Source organism: Petaurus breviceps, unplaced genomic scaffold, assembly GCF_028583685.1.
Source record: "Petaurus breviceps papuanus isolate PSGF00001 unplaced genomic scaffold, PetGlider_PUasm1.0 84, whole genome shotgun sequence".
NCBI classification, from domain to species: domain Eukaryota; kingdom Metazoa; phylum Chordata; class Mammalia; order Diprotodontia; family Petauridae; genus Petaurus; species Petaurus breviceps.
In genome coordinates this window covers 3,959,921-3,977,848 of record NW_027186645.1, presented here as the reverse complement: position 1 = coordinate 3,977,848, position 17,928 = coordinate 3,959,921, and the positions used below count along the sequence as shown (strand labels likewise).

The 17,928-nt window shown below is 37.1% G+C and overlaps 1 protein-coding gene across 3 annotated transcripts; it reads right to left on the bottom strand.

Moving 5' to 3' along the window:
- Positions 1-7,220: 7,220 nt before the first annotated feature.
- On the bottom strand, positions 7,221-17,912 carry DNAJB9 (DnaJ heat shock protein family (Hsp40) member B9). Of its 3 annotated transcripts, none has more exons than XM_069107027.1 (3): positions 17,791-17,912; positions 14,717-14,943; positions 7,221-9,909 (listed from the first exon to the last, which is right to left on the bottom strand). In XM_069107027.1, the coding sequence occupies exons 2-3, from the start codon at positions 14,937-14,939 to the stop codon at positions 9,473-9,475; spliced, it is 660 nt and encodes a 219-aa protein (XP_068963128.1). In that variant the 5' UTR covers positions 14,940-14,943; positions 17,791-17,912; the 3' UTR covers positions 7,221-9,472. The 3 variants fall into 3 exon arrangements, with proteins under 3 accessions (XP_068963128.1, XP_068963126.1, XP_068963127.1); XM_069107025.1 differs by lacking the exon at positions 17,791-17,912 and adding an exon at positions 17,444-17,725; XM_069107026.1 differs by lacking the exon at positions 17,791-17,912 and adding an exon at positions 17,476-17,724.
- Between the last annotated feature and the right edge of the window lie 16 nt (positions 17,913-17,928).

The following is a 17,928-nucleotide window of genomic DNA, read 5'->3' as shown; positions in this document are numbered from 1 at the left end:
GGGGAGAAATCTTAGATAGGGACCAAATAGTAAGCTATTTGCAATGGTCCAGGAAAAGGGTGATGAGAATATGATCTAGAGTTGTGACTGTGTGAAAAGAACATATCCAAGAGATGTAGTAGAAGCAGAAATAAGATTTGGCAAAGGACTGGATATCTGGAGTGAATAAGTGAAGAATCTAGGAACCTAGAAGACTACAAAGGACTGTGCTACCCTTCAAAGTAATAGGAAAGTGTAGAAAGAGAGGGTTTTATGGGGAAAGATAATGAGTCATGTTAATTTTGAGATGCTTTCAAAGAATCTAGTTTGAAATGTTTACCAATAGTCAATTGATGGTGAAGTAATAGAGCTCCAGAGAGTAGGACTGGATATATCAATCTGGGAACCATCTACACAGAAGAGGATGGGAGATGAGATCACCAAGTGAAAATAGAGAGAAAAGCTCAAGACAGAGCTTTGGGATTTTCCCATACTTAATGGGCAATTAACATGGATTTTTTTTAATCCTGCAAAGAAGACTGAGACAAGAAAAACTAGAACCAGGAGGGAGCAGTGTCATAAAAACCTAGAGGGGAGAGTATCAAAGAGGGGAGTGTGGTCAATAATGTAAAATGTGGCAAAGAGGTCAAGGATGAAGACTAAATGCATTAGGTTTGGCAATTAAAAGATCATTGGTAGCTTTAGAAATCAAATTCAGTCAAAGAAATCAAAAGAGATATTAGGAATGGGCTTAGAGGAGGGAGAAGAGAGGAAGTGGAGGCCCCCACAAAGCTTCCTCAAGAAGCTTAGGCACAAAGTTGAGGATAAATATAGGACAATAGGAATTAACCTGGTAGATAGAGTGCCTGAAGAACTATGAACAGAGGTTCACAATATTGTAGGAGGAAACCAAAAAAAAAAATCATTCCAAAGAAAAAGAAGAACAAGAAAGCAAAATGGCTGTCTGATATGGTTTTTGCTGAGGAAAGAAGGAAAACAATAGGGAAAGGATAAATGGAAAGTATGCCCAACTGAAAGCAGAATTCCATAAAAGAGCAAAAAGAGATAAGGTTGGGGGGCAGAGCCAAGATGCCAGTGTAGAAGTAGGAAAACTCCATGCATTCCCTCCATAACTACCTAAAATACTTATAAACTATGACTCTAAACAAACTTTAGGACTATAGAACCCACAAAGTAACAGAGAAAAACAAATCTCCCTCTGAAGGCAGCCTGGAGGGCAGACAGAAAGGGTCCATTGCAACACACTGGGAGCAGAGCCCAGTCCTGTGAGCCCATGGTTTTAGTCTCAGGGGTCCACAACCAGCTGCTGGCTGGAGGAACTTAGGGAGAGTGGATCACCAGCAGCTGTGGTGGTTTGCAGAATTATCAACCCATAAATGCAAAAGACAAAGTGAGAGGTCAGTGTGGACTCTGTGGGAACAGGGGGTCTGGGAGTGCAGTCTGGCCTCTGCCCCCGAGAGGGAGAGGCAGCTGAGGCGCAGCAGCTGCCACCATATGGCTGCTTCAGAGCTCCTGGCTGCAAATTGTAGGGGGACCAAGCAACCAGTCTGAGGGGTAATTGCTCTTGCTTTAACCTGCTTGGATCTGGATTGCTATCTAGGGTGGAGGTCCTGGGGTGTGTGGCCAGGTGCCAGTGTGGAGCCTTCAGATAGAGCACCCAACTAATAGCTCCAGCAGCTGCAAAAACCCCAGCAATTTGGGACAAAGCTCTCCTCTCTGGAAGCAGAGTTCTGTTGTGGCAAAAAGCTCAAAAGTCAAGTAATTGAGTGGCAACATGAGCAAGCAAAGGAAGCAAAGCAAGCACAACAATCCAACTTTAGATTCTTTTTGGGAGGACAAAAAGGATCAAAGCATGGAATGGCAGGAAGACAATGAAGTCAGAACTCTTGCACCAAAAGCTTCCAAGAAAAATATGAACTGATTAGAGGCCATGGAGGAGCTCAAGAGGGATTTTGAAAATCAAGTAAACAAAGTGGAGGAAAAATTGGGAAGAGAAATGAGAATGATGCAAGAAAATCATGAAAAGAGAATGACTGAAGAAAATAACACCTTAAAAAATAGACTAACTCAAAGGCAAAAGAGGCTCAAAAAGCCAATGAGGAGAATAATGTCTTAAAAAGCCGAATTTGCCAGATGGAAAAAGAATCTCAAAAGCTCACTGAAGAGAATCATTCCTTCAGAATTAGATTGGAGCAAATGGAAGCTAATGACTTTATGAGAAATCAAGATACAATTAAACAGATCCAAACAAATGAAAAAATAGAAAGCAATGTGAAATATCTCATGGGAAAAACCACTGACCTGGAAAATAGATCCAGGAGAGATAATTCAAAAATTATTGGACTACAAGAAAGCCATGATCAACAAAAGGACCTAGAAATCATCCTTCAAGAAATTCTCAAGGAAAATTGTCCTGATTTTTTAGAACCAAAGGACAATATAGAGGTGGAAAGAATCCACCAATCATCTCTTGAAAAAGATCCCAAAAAGAAAACTCCTAGGAATATTATAGCCAGGTTCCAGAGTTCCCAGATCAAGGAGAAAATATTACAAGCAGACAAGAAGAAACAATTTGAATATTGTGGAAACACAATCAGGATAACACAGGATCTGGCAGTTCTATATTGAGGGACTGAAGGGCTTAGAATATGATATTCCGGGGGTTAAAGGAGCTGGGATTAAAACCAAGAATCACCTACCCAGTAAAATGGAGTATCATGTTTCAGGGGAAAATGTTGTCATTCAATGAAATAGAGGACTTTCAAGCATTCTTGATGAAAAAAAAAAAACAGAGTTGAATAGAAAATTTGACATTTGGATACAAGAAGCAAGAGAAACATGAGAAGGTAAACAAGGTAAAGAAATCATAAGGAACTTATCAAAGTTGAACTGTTTACATTCCTACATGGAAAAACGATAATTGTAACTTATGAAACTTTTCTCAGTGTGAGAATAGTTGAAGGGAATAGAAATGTATATACATATATATGTCTATATAGGAGGGTATATGGGCATATGAATATGTGAGTGTGTGTATATATGTGTATAGGTATACATAGACAGAGGGCACAGGACCAATTGAATAGGAAGGGATGATACTTCAAAGGTGAAATTGAGAGATGAGAGGAATATAATGAGAGGAGATGGTGAGAGACAGAATGGGGTAAATTATCTCATTTAGAAGAGGTAAGGGAAAACTGTTACAATGGAGGGGAAGAACAGGAAGGCAAAAGGGAATGGGTCAACCTTACTCTCATTGAATTTGGCTTAGGGGGGGAATGACATACACACTAAATAGGGTATTTTGCCCTACAGGAGAGTAGGGAGGAAGGGGATGAGAGGGGAGATGATGGAGGGGAGGGAAGTTTGGGAGGAAGGGTAGTTGGAAGCACACACTTTTGAAAATGGACAGGGTCAAAGTAGAGAATAGAACAAGGAGGGGTGGGATAGGATGGAGGGAAATATAGTCAGTCTCTCACAAGATATCCACTATGGAAATGTTTTTCGTAGCTACACATGTACAACCTATATTGAATTGCTTATCTTCCCAGTAAGAGTGGGTGACAAGGGAGTAAGGGAAAGAATCTGGAATTCAAAGTTTTAAAATCAAATGTTAAAAATAATATATTATTTTTTATATGCAACTGGGAAATAAGACATACAGGCACTGGGGTGTAGAGATCCATCTTCCCCTACTGGAAAGTTGGAGGGGGCATGGGGAAGGATATAGGAGAGAGCAGATTGGGGGAGGGGGTATATAGTGGAATCACTGTTTTGGGGTGGTGAGTAGAGGAAAGATGAGGAGAAAATTTGTAACTCAAAATCTTGTGGAAATGAATGATGTAAACTAAAAATAAACATAAAATTTAATTTTAAATAAAAACTAAAGCTGAAAAAAAAAGAGATAAGCTTTTCTTAAATGACCAATGCAAAGAAACAGAAGATAACAATAAAATTGGGAAAGACAAGAGATCACTTCAAGAAAATTAGAGCTATTAAGGGAGTTTTATGCAAAAATGGGCATGATAAAAGACAAAAATGTTAGGGATTTAACTGAAGCAGAAAAGATTAAGAGGTAGCAAGAATACACAAAAGAACTAAAGATGTTACCCAGTCAGGAGGGTTTTTTACTGATTTATCTAGAGCCAGACATCCTGGAGACTAAAGTCAACTGGGCCTTAGGAAACATTGTTAACAATAAGACTAATGGAGATGATTGAACTCCAGCTAAGCTTTTAAAAAACCTTTTTAAAGTTTTTTAAACTTAAAAAAAAAAAGATGATGCTATTAAAATGTTGCATTCAATATGTCAAGAAATTTGGAAAATACAACAATGGCCACTGGATTGGAAAAGATCAATTTATGTCTCATTCTAAAGAAAGGCAATACTGAAAAATGTCTGAATTACCAAACAATTGTACTCATATCACATGCCAGCAATGTTATGCTTAAGATTCTGAAAGCTAGGCTTCAGCAATATGTGAACCAGGAACTACTAGAACAGACTGTTTTTTAAAGAAATAGAAGAACCAGAGACCAAACTGCCAGCATTTGCTGGATTATGGAGAAAGCAAGGGAGTTCCAGAAAAACATCTACTTCTGCTTCATTGATTACACTAAAACTTCTGATTGTGTGGATCACAATAAAATGTGGCAAATCCTCAAAGTGATGCCAGTACTAGATCATCTTACCTGTCTCCTGAGGAACCTGTATGTGGGCTAAGAAGCAACAGTTCAAACCAAACATGGAGCAACTGATTGGTTTAAGATTGGAAATTAAGTATGACGGCTATATATTGTCACCTTATTTAACTTATATGCACAGTATATCAAGTGAAAGGTCAAGCTGATGAATCAAAAGATGGAATTAAGACTGCCAGAAGAAATATAAACAATCTGAGATATGCAAATGATACCACTCTGATGTAGAAAGTGAAGAGGAATTAAGAAATCTCTTGAAGGTGAAAGCGTAAAAGTTGGATTGAAGCTTAACATAAAAAAACCCTAAGATCTTGGCAACTCATCTAGTAAATAGAGGGAGAAAAAATGGATGCACTGTCAGATTTTATATCCTTGGTCTCAAAAATTACTGCAGACATTGACTGCAGCCATGAAATTAAAGACAATTGCTCCTTGGAAGGAAAGCTATGGCTTATCTGTACAGCATACTAAAAAGCAGAGACATCACCTTGCTGACAAAGGTCTATAGAGTCAAAGCTATGTTTTTTCCAGTAGTAGTTGTATGTATGGCTTGTGAGAGTTGGATTATAAGGAAAGCTAAGCACTGCAAAATTAATGCTTTGGAATTATGGTGCTGGAGAAGACTTTTGAGAGTCCCTTGGACAGAAAGATCAGTTAAGTCAATACTTTAAAAACACTAATTGAAAGATCAGTTAAGTCAATACTTTAAAAACACTAATTTCAGGCTATTCGTTGGAAAGTCAAATAACTGAAGCTGAATCTTAAATATTTTGGTCACATAATGAGAAGATAGGACTCACTGGAAAAGACCCTGACATTGAGAAAGATTGATGGCAAAAGGAAAAGGGAATGGCAGAGGATGAAATGGATAAATATTATCATGTAAACAATGAACTTGGACAGACTTTGAAATACAGTGGAGGACAGAGTGCCTGGTGGTGTGCCATGGTTCATGGGGCTAATAACAGGATTTATTGTGAATTTTTTAAGGATGAGGGAGTCTATAGAAGCAGAGAAGGAATCAGTAGTTAGAAAAAGATTGAAGATGGGGGAGGGGGTAATAATAGTGGAGGCAATCTGCTGGTTAAAGGAAATGAGAGCAAGAGTACATGAAGAGGGGTTATAGTGAGAAAGTCCATCTCCTCATCAGAGACCAGATTAAAATATTTAACATTGTCTCAGAAGTTCATGCTGTATCAACTGATACTGCAATTTTTGAAATCCGTAAAGCCAAAAAAATAAATATGATAAAATTATTTCAAAACTGAATTGAGAGCTACGTGTTATTTTTAAAATAAATTTGTAGATAGGAGAAATTAAAATTTTAATTGCATTAACTGATAAGCTTGATCCTTTAATTAACATGCTAGGCCCTTTTAGTATTAAAGGAAGAAATATTAGGGAATGACAAGGGGATGTGAGAATTGTGAGATGAAAGGTAGAAGAGTGACCTAACTAGTAACAGCTTTGATTTTCTAGGTAAAATAAGAGCAGTAAGGGTATCATCTTGAGGTTTGGAAAAGCCTTTGTGATTAATAAGATGAAGAACAAATTTGGGAGGTGTGAAAGGATTATTTTGCTGTGGTTTAGCCATGTTAAGAGTAGATAATATCAATTTGCAGTGAAGCCACTTAGCATCACTGGGAACTATTGTCCTACTCGGAACAGATGAAGTAGATGTGCCAGAAATAAAATGTTAGTTAAGTCCATAATATTTTATGGTGATTTGATTCATGTAAACCCTATCTGTACATGAATTTAGTAGTAGGATCATTCTTTAAATACTGGAGTCATAATCACTGCATATCTCTCCCATTATTTAAGCCTTATTTTATAACTTTGTTTCTATGAAAATTTAATTGCAGTTGTATATTTACTGAAGTGCTTCCTCAGTCTTGGTAGGTTAACCCCCAGATACTTAAGGCTCTCTAAATATTTCTCTTCCTCTTCCTAGTTTTTGTAACTTAAGATATGCTAATATTTGTGAATTTACCTTGCACTCTGCTACTTTGATTAAGCTATTGTCTCCACCTCTTTTCATTTTCTAAGAAAATCATCACCAAAGCTAGTTTTGTCTTTTCTTTGCCAATGGATATTTATCTTTTTGTGTGTGCTGCCAGTTTATATTTCCCTACAACTGCCATTCTTATCTTAATGTTCAGTCCCTGACCTTGCTCCCATGCTCTATGAGGTCTTCTACATTCTTCTGGATGAAGCTGCCTCACACCTCAGCCTCTGGCTCAGTGGATGAGTGGTTGCTGGAAATCAACATAGCAAGATACAGAGAAAACATCAAGAGTTACTTGCTCCATTAATATTATCAAGCAAAAATTCTATCATTTCTCCTTGTCTTCAATACAGCTAATATTGAATAGTAAGTTCTTTAAAGCAGTCCCATGGCTGTAAAGTCAATTTTTTCCCCATTCCCAACTACTGGTTTGGATTATAATGCAGGCCTGGCCTTAGTCTAAAGTAGACTAGTATCTAGTATCTTACTCACACAATAAAAAGACACAATGTCCTGCAATTTGTTTATTTAACTGCAAAACTGAGTGCATACTTCACCTTCCTCATATTACATAAGTTATTGAGAATGGCTATAAAGTACAACATTGCAGACTCTCCACTCTTCCCCAGTAAACCAAAATCATCAATTGGGGGGAAAAATCTTGTGGCACTTAGCCCAAAGTAAAATAACAATTAAATAAAACCTTCTAGTGACCAGATATTTGGTAGGCAGATATGTGGAACCACAAGAAAGGGAACAGAACTAGAGTTTAAGAGAAAAAGCAAAACAAGGTCATATTCAGGATTAACAAAAGAACCTTTGATCACACAGTCTAGTCTAATCAGCAGACATTCAGCCCAACCTTTTCTAAATTCTACAGTACTATAAAACAATACAAGTTGATATTCACAATTACATTTAGGCATTACAATATCCTAAATGAAAAATGAAATCACATCCCACATCAGTACTCCTAAGGGCAGAAAAGTATATTAACACAGTTTAGACTTTCATCCCTACAGGTTCAAATAAACTGTGATATAACAGAGAGTACTAGAGATTAAGAAGATCTAGCTTCCAGTACTGATTTGACTGCCTGCAATTAGATGTGTGCCCTTAGACAGTTCTTTAGTCTTTGTGGACTGCATTATCTCTATTGCCTCTCCCTTCTCTTAAAAACCATTTGTTGAAAAGGAGTTTATCTGACTCTCAGTTAACCAGCATACCCAATTTCCTAAGCATCTCAGTTGAAATTTTACTATAGTTTAAAAACTGCACACTTATACAGAAGTACTGGTAATATTTAATATTCAGCCATACTCTCAAAACTGAGCTGCTAGGGACAGTAGCAAGGAAAGTAAAATAACAGAGCAAATTATGCTAAATGTAATAAGGAAATTCTCATTTTCAATAATCTTAGTCTCAAAACAAAGTAATCTATAAATTAAATCAGTTAAAGGCTATTTTTCAGGTATTTAAAAATATTTGATTAGTTCCCCCAAAAAGTAAAATACTGATAACTGCTGAAGCTCACTTGTCTTGAATTTTGGACAAATGATTTTGTAGCTTTCATTACATTAAAATAAACACTTCACACTAGTAACCAAGAATAAACAGAACATTCAACTTGCAAATATTGTATTTGTTTCACTCACATATAACTGTGTTATGATAGGTGCTAGTTTTGTCAGCATATATGATTAATGCTCATACAAAGTATGACATATAAAAGTACAGAACTGAATTCTTCAAAAACTACACAATTACACAAAGAAATTAAGTCTGTGCAAAAAAACCCAAAAATACATTTCTCACTATTTAAAAATATTGCACATTATGATATGGGTATACACATTGGCTGTTTTTAAAGACTGAGGTATTAGTTAATTACCAAATGATGGATGCAAAGAAAAAAGGAAAAATATTTGACATAATGAGGACATTCATAAAAATAAGTAGATGGTCAAAAATTCATGAAATATGAATGGCACTGAAAAGCAGGTAAGAGTTCCATTACACATAGAGTAGCTCAGCAAACATGAAACAATCTCTTGGCAACCCATCATCGTTTATATCTGTCAAAATAATCAGTCTAAATATATGTGAACAAAGTAATTCCTTTCACTAATACATATTCCATGTTTAAAAAAGTGTTTTCATGGAAAGCACTAGTAGTAAACTATCCCATGACTCTTTTCTCCTTTGAAATAAATTCAATAGAAAAATAGAATTGCAAAATTCCTAAATTTCATGAGTGAAATTTTATCTCTGGTAAGCCTAATGAAATCCGAGTTCTACTTAAGTAGCTCTCTCCATAACAAAAGTCCATGTTTTAGGTATATTTATCAAGAAAATTAGTACAGAGCATGCAAATTTAAGTTACTAAAGATTTCACTGCAAGAGTCTATTCAGTTTTAATATACAATTTAAGTCAAGTAAATATCCAAAGTTTAGTCATTAAACTCATGAATCCTTCCTTGGTTTTAACAAATCTAACCAAAGGAAAGAATTTGTGGGCAGATAAACGAAATTTTAATTAATTAAGATTTTTTTTTCATGTCCTAATTGAGGAAATTTTAATTAGCTCATTTTCATCAAGTCACCTGGTGAAGTTGTCAAGATTGTTTTACATATACCTTCTTTATATTTATTAAGTATTTTAAAAGATGAATGCATGCATTTGTCAAAATAGTTCACAGAAATGTTTGTTTCTATTTGTATCCATAAGAAATGGTCAGCTGGCTTTATAAGGGTGGCACAGAATTACTGTCCTGAACAGTCAGTGTATGTAGTAACCATATTTCCTCTACGTTGAGTAACAGTCCTACAATGCTTCCCAGGTCCATGGAATCTCTTTTCAGTTTGCACTGTGTGTCGGTTTGCATTGTCAAAACTATTGAATGAAAACATTTTTTCCATATCTTCAAACATGTCATCAAACAGTCCACCTCCAAAAGAGAATTCCTGAAAATGATGCCTCTGCCTGCTGGAACCATCCTGGCGTGTTCTGAAGTGAGTTTCAAAATGTTTTTTGGTGTGAGTGTTTTTATCAGGACCAAAAAAATCAAAGTCTTTAAAAAGATCATCAAAGTTGAAGTTGAATGACTGATGAAAGTTATTTCCACCACTACTAGTAAAGGTACTATGTCCAAGTGAATCATACTCTTTCCGCCTATTAGCATCAGAAAGTGTTTCATAAGCTGAAAGGGATAAAAACATTTTTTTAAACTGAAGGCAAAGAAACATTAGATTTTACACAATAAAACCTTTAAATAAGGCAAATCTTTAACCTCAATGACTCTTAAGAGATTATGGATATTTTATAAAACATTTGTTTTGGGTGGTAGTGATTCAAGAGCTGAAATTTATGTGTAATTTAAGATATACATACATATACATACACACATACATGTATACACACAGATATATACAAAAATAGATATATTTGTGTATATGTATGTGTCTCTGTGTGTGTATATGTATGTATACATCCAGAAGTTGGAGACTATCTGAATTTGCTGTTTTGAATTATTAACATCACTGCTTCCTTTCATTCATATAAATAGATGACTAGTCATATAACCAAATGTGTAATGTAAATGATGTAAAAGAACCATAATGTCAAAAAATTTTACAAGTCCCTTACACAAAATGGGCAGAATTCTAGAATCTTTCTCAATTGCTAATATCACACATTTGTATCACGGACCATGGTTCACAACGTTTTTCTTACAATCAATATTGTGAAGCATGCAGTGCAAATATTAGCACATTCATTTTACATATGAGGAAACTAAGGCTTAGAAAACTTAAAGGTATTTCAAGATGAGTGCTCTTTTGTTCACTCTACCATGTTATTAAGTCAGCAACACTCGTGAAATGATAACTTAGCACCAAAGCAGAATTTATGAAGTTTAAGTAACACTTATGTTTAACAGTTCTATTTAAGTAGAGAGAATCTTTTTAAGTAGGAATCATCACACTAAAGTATACACAGTGACTGTTCTAAACATTCTCATCTCTCAAGTTTTCTATGGTACTCTTCCCCACACCCTTGCAGCTGAAGAGGACCTCTCCATTTTACAACATTCAGCCACCTTCCTCTATTTCCTTCATTCCCATCTCATATAAAAAAGGTACCCCTTCATATGCACCCTTGATGCCATACTCTCCTGAACTCTAAAGCAAATTGCTCTCACTCTCATCCCTACATTTTCTTTTCTTCAGTCTCCCCCTATCTACAGTAGCCTTATCTACTGTCTACAAACACACTCATGTCTTCTAATCTTAAAAAATATCCTTATTTGATCCCATTAGCTATTCTATATCTCTCCTCCCCTTCTCAGCTACACTTCTTGAAAAAGCCATCTCCATTTGATGCCTCCACTTCTACTCCTCTGTATCCTCTAAATCTTCTTCAACCTGGCTTCCAAACTCATCATTCAAGTGAAAATGTGCCCTCAAAATTACCAATGATTTCTTAGTTGCAAAGCTTAATGGGCTTTTCTCAGTCCTATCAATCTTGAACTCTTTGGATGTGACACAGTTAATCACCTTCCACTCCTGATACCTCTTTTCTCTAGTTTTTCCTCTTCCTGGTTCTTCTCAGTCCCTTTGTTGGCTCTTTACATATGGGGAATTCCCATAGTTGGTGAGCATGTACTGAGCCTTCTTTTTCTGTTTCTAAACTACTACACTTGTTGATTGCAACAGCTTCCAAGATTTCAATTACACTGTTAGGCTCCTGGTCCCCAGATCTATATATCCTGCCCTACTCTAAGTTAGTCATGCATCGCCAAATGCCTTTAGGACATCTCAAATCAACATGTCCAAAACAGAATTCATCTTTCTTCTCCAAAGTCTCCTTCTTTTAAACATTTCTCTTACTGTAGAAAATGCCACTATCCTCCAATTAGCCAAGTTCACAACTTCAGTGTCATCCTAGACTCCTTATTTTCTTAGCCCCCATATTCAATCTGTTAACAAATTCTGACATTTCTACCTTCACAACATCTCTGGTATACACGTCCTTCTCTTTATTCACAAAGGAACTCTAGTTTGTTTTTTTAAAACAAATATTACATCATTTGATCCTTACAACAATGCTTCGATGTAGATGTTATTATTATCCCCATTTCACAGGTGAAGAAAGTGAGGCAAACAGAGGTTAAGTTACTTGCCCAAGATCACACAGATAATAAGTGTCTAAGGTTGGATTTGAACTCAAGTCTTCCTTTCTCCAGGGCCAGCATCATTGGCTACCTCTAAATCCACTCTCCAGGTTTGTCTAAGGATTTATAATCTAAGCTTTTAAGGAAAATGAAAAGAAATGGAAGTGATAGATCATTTACAACTCAAGCATGGATAACAGAAATAAAGCTTCATTTTAGACTTAGTAACTAAATGTTTAACATCTTAAGGACACTACTTTCACTGATGGAAATGAGATTAAATACACAGAATGCACAGAAATTACAGAATGTGCATCCACTAGTATGTAACTTTAGGTCCTATCCATATATGAACCTAAAACATAGGTTTATATATGTTCTTAAAACACAGTATTCAAAAAACAATTTTTTGAGTACTGAATCATTAAGTGTACCGAAGAGCTCTTCATTTAAAGGGAACCTATCACTATTTAAAATGAACTTTACTATTTGGTAACAGCAAAGAATAATATAGGGAAGCTTGGTGGTACCGTGGATAAAGTGGCCTGAAGCCAGGGATACTTATCTTCCTGAAGAGTTCAAATATAGCCTCAGATACTTACTAGCTGTGTGGCTCTTGGCAAGTCACTTAACCCTGTTTGCCTCAGATTCCCCATCTGTAAAATGAGATGGAGAAGGAAATGGCAAACCACTCCAGTATCTTTGCCAAGAAAATCCCAAATGGGGTCAGGAGCTGTACATAACTGAAAATGACTGAACAACAACAAAAATGCCACATACATAGGCACTTAACATAAAATGGTTGTAAAAAGAGAATGACTATTCTCAATTTATGTTTTACTGATATTTTTATATATCACATCTTCCTACAGTATACCATCTACATTCTAATATATTCCCAAATACTATGCTTTTTTCATAAACCTCTTACTTTAAGGTTTCATCACAACACAGACAGGGTCCTAAATTTTCTAAGGCTATGCCAATAGAGTTCAGGCTCATACAGGTCCTACACAAATCTTAAAAGGTTTAGATTGTAGACCTAGAGAGAAGATGCCAAGTGGAGTCTGTACTAGCTACATTTGAAGAGTCACTAGAACATTGACCAACAGGTTTTTGATCACATTCAATTCACAAAAGGGGATAAAAGATTGAGTTCTATATCAGCAGGAATATACATGAGGTACTTCATTTTGGTTCTTCTGAAAAAGAAGTTAATGAGTCCCATTTTAAAAAGTTATTATATACAACATTCCCATAGCTTTCACTGAAAGAATCTAGTTTCCTGTAAACCATATAATAGGAGCAGCAATAGCTAACATTTATATAGCATTTATTATGTGTCAAGCACTATGCTAAGTATTTTACAATTATTATCTCATTTAATCCTCACAACTTTGGGAGGTAAGTATTATCCCCTCCATTTTACGGATGAGGAAACTGAGGCAAACAGAAGTTAAGCAACAGGGTCACACAACTAGTGTCTAAAGTTGCATTTGAACTCCTGTCTTCTTGACTCCAAGTTCTATTCCATTCACTGTGCCACCTATCTAGCCCTTATATGAGATATGCTATTCAAGAAGAATTTCATTGCATTAGATAAGGTGTATTTTTAATGCATGACTGAACAATCTCCTTCTATGGTATTTAATACAAGTTGTATTTTACATACAGCTAGGTTCTGATTTGGATGAGTAATAAATCCCCTGAAGCAGCTGAATTATTTAAATTCACATTGCATATTTCCATTGTGCAGGAAACAATTACTATATTTTATATGATTATAACTTTGAATAGTCCTGATTCCAAAAAATTCAACCACTTCGTGGGATTCATTATTCACATTAACCAGGACCTAGAAGGTAAATATTCACAGAACTTACTAATTAATGAGGCCAGTTATCTATATTATTGGAAAGGTAACAAACAGGAAACTTTTTTTTTTTAAAGCAATCAGGGTTAAGTTACTTGCTCAAGGTTACATGGCCAGTTATTTCTGGGCATGGTGCTAAGTATCTGAGCCCAGATTTGATCCCCAGGTCATCCCAACACTGGAGCCGGTGCTCTTACTCGCTGTGCTCCCTGGCTGCCCCAATCAGGAAACTCTTAACTCCATACTTTGTAAAATCAAAAATACTAAATGAATTCTAAAAGTAATCTTTTTATTTTCAGATAATCAGGTATTTTCAATGCTGACAATTTTTTAGTTTTCTTTCCCAAAACAGAGCATGAACTTAGGGAACAAAGAAATACCACTTTATGTTCCTTGTACAGTCTACTTTGAGCTATTTTAATATTTATCAGTACCAAAGGAAACAGGAAGAGAAAAAGAAAATTCACATAAAGATATTTTTAAATAATTAATACAGTAAAATAGACATCTACAGTTTCTTATTTAGATATGTGACTCTCAGAAATTCACTTAACCTCTGTGAGATTCAGATTCCTCATCTATAAAATAAGGACAGTAATATTTCTACTACCATCTATCTTACATGACTGAAATGTTTTCTAAATCTTAGATGGCTATATAAAATGTAAATTATTACCAGATACTTTCTATAACAATACTCAAATTCTATAGAGAATATCCATGACTCTTAAATATTCTCTGGATACTTATAAATCCCACAAAATTGAGAAAACCCATTATAATATAAGCTATTTCAGGGAGGCTAGGTGGCACCGGTCTTAGAGTCAGGAGGACCTGAGTTCAAATCTGGCCTCAGACACTTGACACAATTATTAGCTGTGTGGCTTTGGGCAAGTCACTTAACTCCAACTGCCCTCCAAAAAGCAAAAAAAAAAAAAATAGCTATTTCTACATATTAATTACCTTCTGCAATCTCTCTAAATTTAGTTTCAGCATCAGGGCTCTTATTTTTGTCAGGATGGTATTTCATGGCCAACTTGTGAAAGGCCTTCTTGATTTGGCGTTCTGATGCAGATTTTGGAACTCCTAAGACATCGTAGTAATTTTCTGTAGCTAGAATTAATTCTGTAATCATTAAAATGCAGATTGCAAAGGTGAAAACTGCCTGTGGAGTAGCCATTTTCATGACCCTGGAAAAGAAGAAAATAATTACATTAGATAGTTATTGGTTATCATAAGTGCTCTTAAAATTGAGAAGCAGCCTGGCACAAAGAATAACAAACTGGATTTGGAAACAGGAAGACCTGGGTTAGAATCCTGCCTCAAGCACTTGCTAGCTGTGTTACCACGGGTAAGTCACTTTATCTCTCTATGACTGTTTCTTCATATGTAACATGAGAGGAATGGATTCTGTGGACCTCTAAGGTTCACTCCAGGTACAAATCTATTATCTTGTGAATTTTTTAACAAAGACAGTATTCAAAGCACCTTCAACCACAAAAAGTATACTGATAGCATTTTTTAAAAAGAGCTATTTTTTAAATGTTACTTACTGCATCTATGCCAACTGTGACATGCTACTTTGTAAGTGTTAGAAAGTTTCTTAGCTGTGCTATGGTATGGTGGAAAAATATGAATTCAAAACCCATGTCTAACATTTTCTAGTCATGTAATCATCAATTATCCACTTCTCAGGGTCTCAATTTCCTCATCCTTAATATCAGAACAATTCCATAGGTGGAATTATCAATTCCATTATTATTAAATAGAATTAACAATTCCATCTAGCCTTACTTTACAAGGCCATGTGAGGATCAAATGTGGCCAAGTATGTATACAAACTTCAAAAGCAATATATATGCATTATTTCATTGTATATGTCTAGCCTCAAATTTTAAATTCTTGGATGGAATGTTCCCCGCCCCCCCCCAAAAAAAAAACCTCTAATAGCATCAGGATAGTACTCTGCATAAGATAGGTACTCAATAAATGCTGAATAACTAATTTTCCTTAATTAACACTATATGAAGACCAATATGTAAAGCTTTTGTAGAAATGGACAAAAAGTTTATGCCATAAATACTACTCCTAAATGACAAAGTGTTCATTTAAACCAGGAGATGGTATTCATTCTCAGGTAAAAGAAATGTCTCTCCTCCATCAGTAGCTGGGATTTCCTATAACCCTCTTACAGAATCTCTCCTTCCTGGGAATTCACTAGCTTCAACTTTCAATTCAGTTATCATTTGTTAATCGGTTACTATTTGTAAAACAGTTCTAAGCCTAAAGGGAAAAAAAAGATGATTAAAATGCCCCTGCCAGCAAATGGGTAATTCTTTACTTAATCAATCATACAGATGAAAGAACAAAAATTTTACATTTCCAAAAACTGTTCAAGTACCCAAGCTACATAAGAACAGATTAGTCAGCTACTCTTGCCACAAGTTGATATATAAAAACAAACAGGTCAGAGAGCCACTTTTGTTTTAACTTAAATTTCAAATATCACACATTAATGGTGTCTTCATCAAAATCTGTAAGTTTTGTTCATTTAGGGCTAGCTGGAACAAAATCGTAGTTGGTGATTTAGATATGAACATATTCATGAAACAAAGTTTTAAAAATGTTGAGAATGTCAATATCTCAACTATTCCTCCTAATTAAAAAAGCTTGCCAAGAATTCATTCATGTTTTATATATATATGTATAATACATATGTATTATACAGATATATGTATGTATACACATTAGAACCTTTAAGCTGAAAAATTCACAGATAAAAACCCGGTCTCTTGAGCAATGCATCGCACCTGAGCGCTTAATAAATACCCTAAGGTGATATAACCACAAAGATGATGATGAAAAACACTATGGATTATTGAAATTGACAATTTAACTACCGGGTGGAAAATCCTCCTCCCCCCCCCCCCCCCCCCAATTACTCAGAGTCACGAGTACTCAGGCTTAAAGTACACCTTCCCGCATTAAAAGAAATATAAACGTAGTAACTTTGTTCCAACTGGGTTGTAGATGGTTTATGGGACACTGTGAGGGCTTAAAACACCAGAAAAGCCCTGGATGCCAGGCCGACTAGACAGGAAAAGTATGCCTGTCCAAAACTGCGTCCAAAACAAAAGGATGTGTGACTAGACTCCCCTTTCGCAGTTTTAATGGTCTCTGGGGTCTGGGAGAGATCCGCGGGCCAGCCCGGGGCCTCCTACCAGTTGTTGACAGACGAGCCCTTTAACCTGCCAAAGTAGACCCTGAGCCAACATCCCTGCATGAGACCCGAGCGTTGGCTCCTGGGCTGGGGCCCTTTCCCGAAGTGATGTTTCCCAGTCAAAAATAAGGCAAGGGACCGTCAAGTCCGAGAAAACCTGCCCTCCGCCCAGGCTCTCTACTTGAGCTCCCCTAACCTCATCCCCCATCCCCCACCCGCCTTAGTCAGTGCCCGGCAAGCTCAGCTGACGACGCACTGACCCATCAAGTAATTGTTTGGCCACGGCCCACCGCCCTCCACCCATGCCAAGCAAAGGCATTACACACCCCAAATCCCCCGCCTCCGCCAACTCCAGGCCGGGCTCCTTATAGCCCCCCTCCTTTACCTCAACTCCAAGTTCATTCCCTCACACACACACACACACACACACACACACACACACACACCCCGCCCAGAGCTCCTTTCCTCACCCGGCCACAGTCCGGGCCGCCGCCTTCCTCACCCTAGCCTTCAGCCGCTCCGTCCCTCCTCAGGAGGCGAAGACGAAGCAGCGGCCCCCTCGTCCTCCAGACCTCGGGGGACCCCTCCTCGGCTCCAGACTACCCGCTTTTCACCGGGACCTCCTCCCAGACGCGCAGCTGCGCCGCCGCACGTCGGACTCGCTACAACTCCAGGTCCCAGAGCCGCCGCTCCCCAGTAACCCCGGCCAACACCAAGCCCCCACCAGGCAGAGTCCTACACGAAACGCTTTCCCATTGGCTGCAACCACCCCACCTGACTCCCGGCGCCTTTAGCGCACGTGGAAGACTGTTGTTACCTCTTTTCTCTCAGAGTCACTTCCGGTCTGGCGCGGGGGAGGGCGAGGTAAAGGCGGGATCTCAGATCCGACGGAAGGCGGAAATGGGTGTGCGGCGGTGGTGACAGCTCTTGGGCCTCCCTCCTTCCCCTCCCTCTC